We start from the raw sequence: 2,217 nt of genomic DNA, 5'->3' as shown, positions 1-2,217 counted from the left end.
GTTAATACAAGACAGTCCAGATAAGCTCGACTGGAGCTCCTTACCCATTCCAGTTTCCCCTTTTCATACAGAATATGCGGGACAGTAAAAGTAGCGGAGATGACGTTGCCGTGGAGTGATGGTTTCAATGCAAAATAATCTTGACCTGCCGTCTCAGAGTCGGGTCCCCCGTGAGGACTCCTATTTTTATGCTTAAAAGCAGGCGTGACGGAAATATCTCGCGCATCACTCCTCCAGCGGGCGATCTGCTCAGAGTCGTGCCTTTGGGGCAAGTTGGGCTTGACGATAGCTGTCCTTGCCGACATGGCAAACTAAAGACACTGATGAAGGGTTTTAGCGAAAAGAATATTGGACTAATCCAGATGGGTGCTAGAGCTGCAAGTCGAGGTGAGCTGAGTCAAAGTCTCTTCGAAGTCTAATTAGATAACATTTCTCGGCGGTGTAATTATGTCATCAACATGAGGCCATTGCAGCTTTGTGTTGTGCAACGGCGATCGGCGGCTGCGGGAAAACAGGAGTACTGTACAGTATTTGAAAACATATACTTGTCTTCGCCTCAGCGGGTAATTTGAGCGGCAGCCTTGTGTGTCATTACTGGATTATCCATAGCCCGAAAGCCAGGTCTTCTTGCTCCGATTGGGTTATCTTGCTCGCAGGCGTTGCTAGGCTGTTTCCCTGACCCACATGTTTCGCCGGGAACCTCCCTCTCTCGTCTCGGACACCCAAGCAGCTGAACGGTTGTTGCCAATTGATGGACGCGCCGCTTTGCATTTCTTTTGACGGCTTTTGGGCGGTACAAGTTCGCCACCGCTACGTATATATAGATGCTCTGACATGCTAAGGGTGAATCTCCGTGTAGGATACCCGTACGTAGCGGAGAGGAACTTTCGCCTGCCTAGAAAACGTTCAAAATCGCGATGCCAAGAAACAGGTACACGGTGTCACGGCAGAACAGTAGGCCACTTACTGCGCCTCAATGGAGAACAAATCGGAGCGGGAGTTCCCACGGCCTCCCTGTTGTTGATATAGTAGTCACGCCCATCCATGGTGGGGTGCCCACTTTTGGGCACAGTAGCTGCTGACCTCCTAACCAAGTACAGGATCGCCCTCGATTGCGACCAGTGGAGCTGGATTTAAGACGGTAGTTGACGGCTATAGCTTGGTCATCATTCTTGACCCACCTAGTGGGCTATCTCAACTGCCGAATATCACTGATTCGGAAGCCCCTCTCCGACCGGTTTTGCCCCCACTATTCTACTGCTAGTGCGATCTTGATTTGATAGTAAATCGAGAAACAGAGTGGCGAAGGCAATCCCCTTCAAGTACCGAGTATTCGTTAATGTAGGACGCCACGAACCAATGGCCACGAACTAATGGCCTCTCTGAACGGTAAGCGTATCCTGCACCGTTCCTCACCCTACCTGTTTTAGGGAAGGGGAACAAACAGTAGCCTATTCCGGTTAGCTACAACCGGCTGCTTAAGTTTTTTAAGGGCAATGGTTATTTAAGTCCGATGTATTAGTTACACTGTACGTCCACTTCTGTAGGTTGGGGTTATAACGTTATAGCAGCAGTGCTTTTACATCTCCTACTCAGGTTATACTCGACAAGATACGGTCAAATACTTATCGCCACCCTCTGTAAACCGTACAGATTAGAGCAACGACGTGTGCCACTAATGATGGAGGTGACAATTAGGTTCTTGACGTTCTCTTGTGCGCTAGCCGTCACTCTAACTTTCTACCTACCACTACATTCCGACAACGGGCTACAATCTCACGATATTCCTGACGTCGTCTCCTATCCAAGCTAGATCACTTTGGTCTTCCTATACCAAAAGGAACTCTTAATTACGCTCGAAAACACACAACTAGCTGGTACCGCATTTACTGCAGAAATAGCCCTTACGATCGTGAAACGCATAATATTAATTCTCTCCAACTTATCGGCAACAGCATGTCCTCCTTCTCCAGAGTAGCCCAACGATCCTGCGCAGCCATGTGCCGACGGCTGGCTGTCAAGCCTTCGTCTCTCCGAACCTCCTTCAACGACCGGTTTGCGTCTACCATCAGTGCTGGAAGTGGCAAGATTCATCAGGTGCGTCGGGAGATGACACTTCCGGCCGGGTTGGTTTTACTAATGAGAACAAATCACACAGGTCATTGGTGCTGTCGTAGACGGTTAGTGACAACTTTGTGATCTGGCTCACAGGAGCCC

At 49.3% G+C, this 2,217-nt stretch overlaps 1 protein-coding gene across 1 annotated transcript; it reads left to right on the top strand.

Moving 5' to 3' along the window:
- Positions 1–1,956: 1,956 nt before the first annotated feature.
- On the top strand, positions 1,957–2,185 carry BBA_09663 (ATP synthase F1; the record flags this gene model as incomplete). Its single annotated transcript, XM_008604760.1, has 2 exons — positions 1,957–2,097; positions 2,159–2,185. 2 exons carry the CDS (start codon positions 1,957–1,959, stop codon positions 2,183–2,185), a joined length of 168 nt encoding a protein of 55 aa, XP_008602982.1.
- Positions 2,186–2,217: the final 32 nt, after the last annotated feature.

The sequence above is a fragment of the Beauveria bassiana genome (genome assembly GCF_000280675.1).
Source record: "Beauveria bassiana ARSEF 2860 unplaced genomic scaffold BBA_S00062, whole genome shotgun sequence".
In the NCBI taxonomy this organism is placed as follows: Eukaryota; Fungi; Ascomycota; class Sordariomycetes; order Hypocreales; family Cordycipitaceae; genus Beauveria; species Beauveria bassiana.
This window is presented reverse-complemented; position numbering and strand designations above follow the sequence as displayed.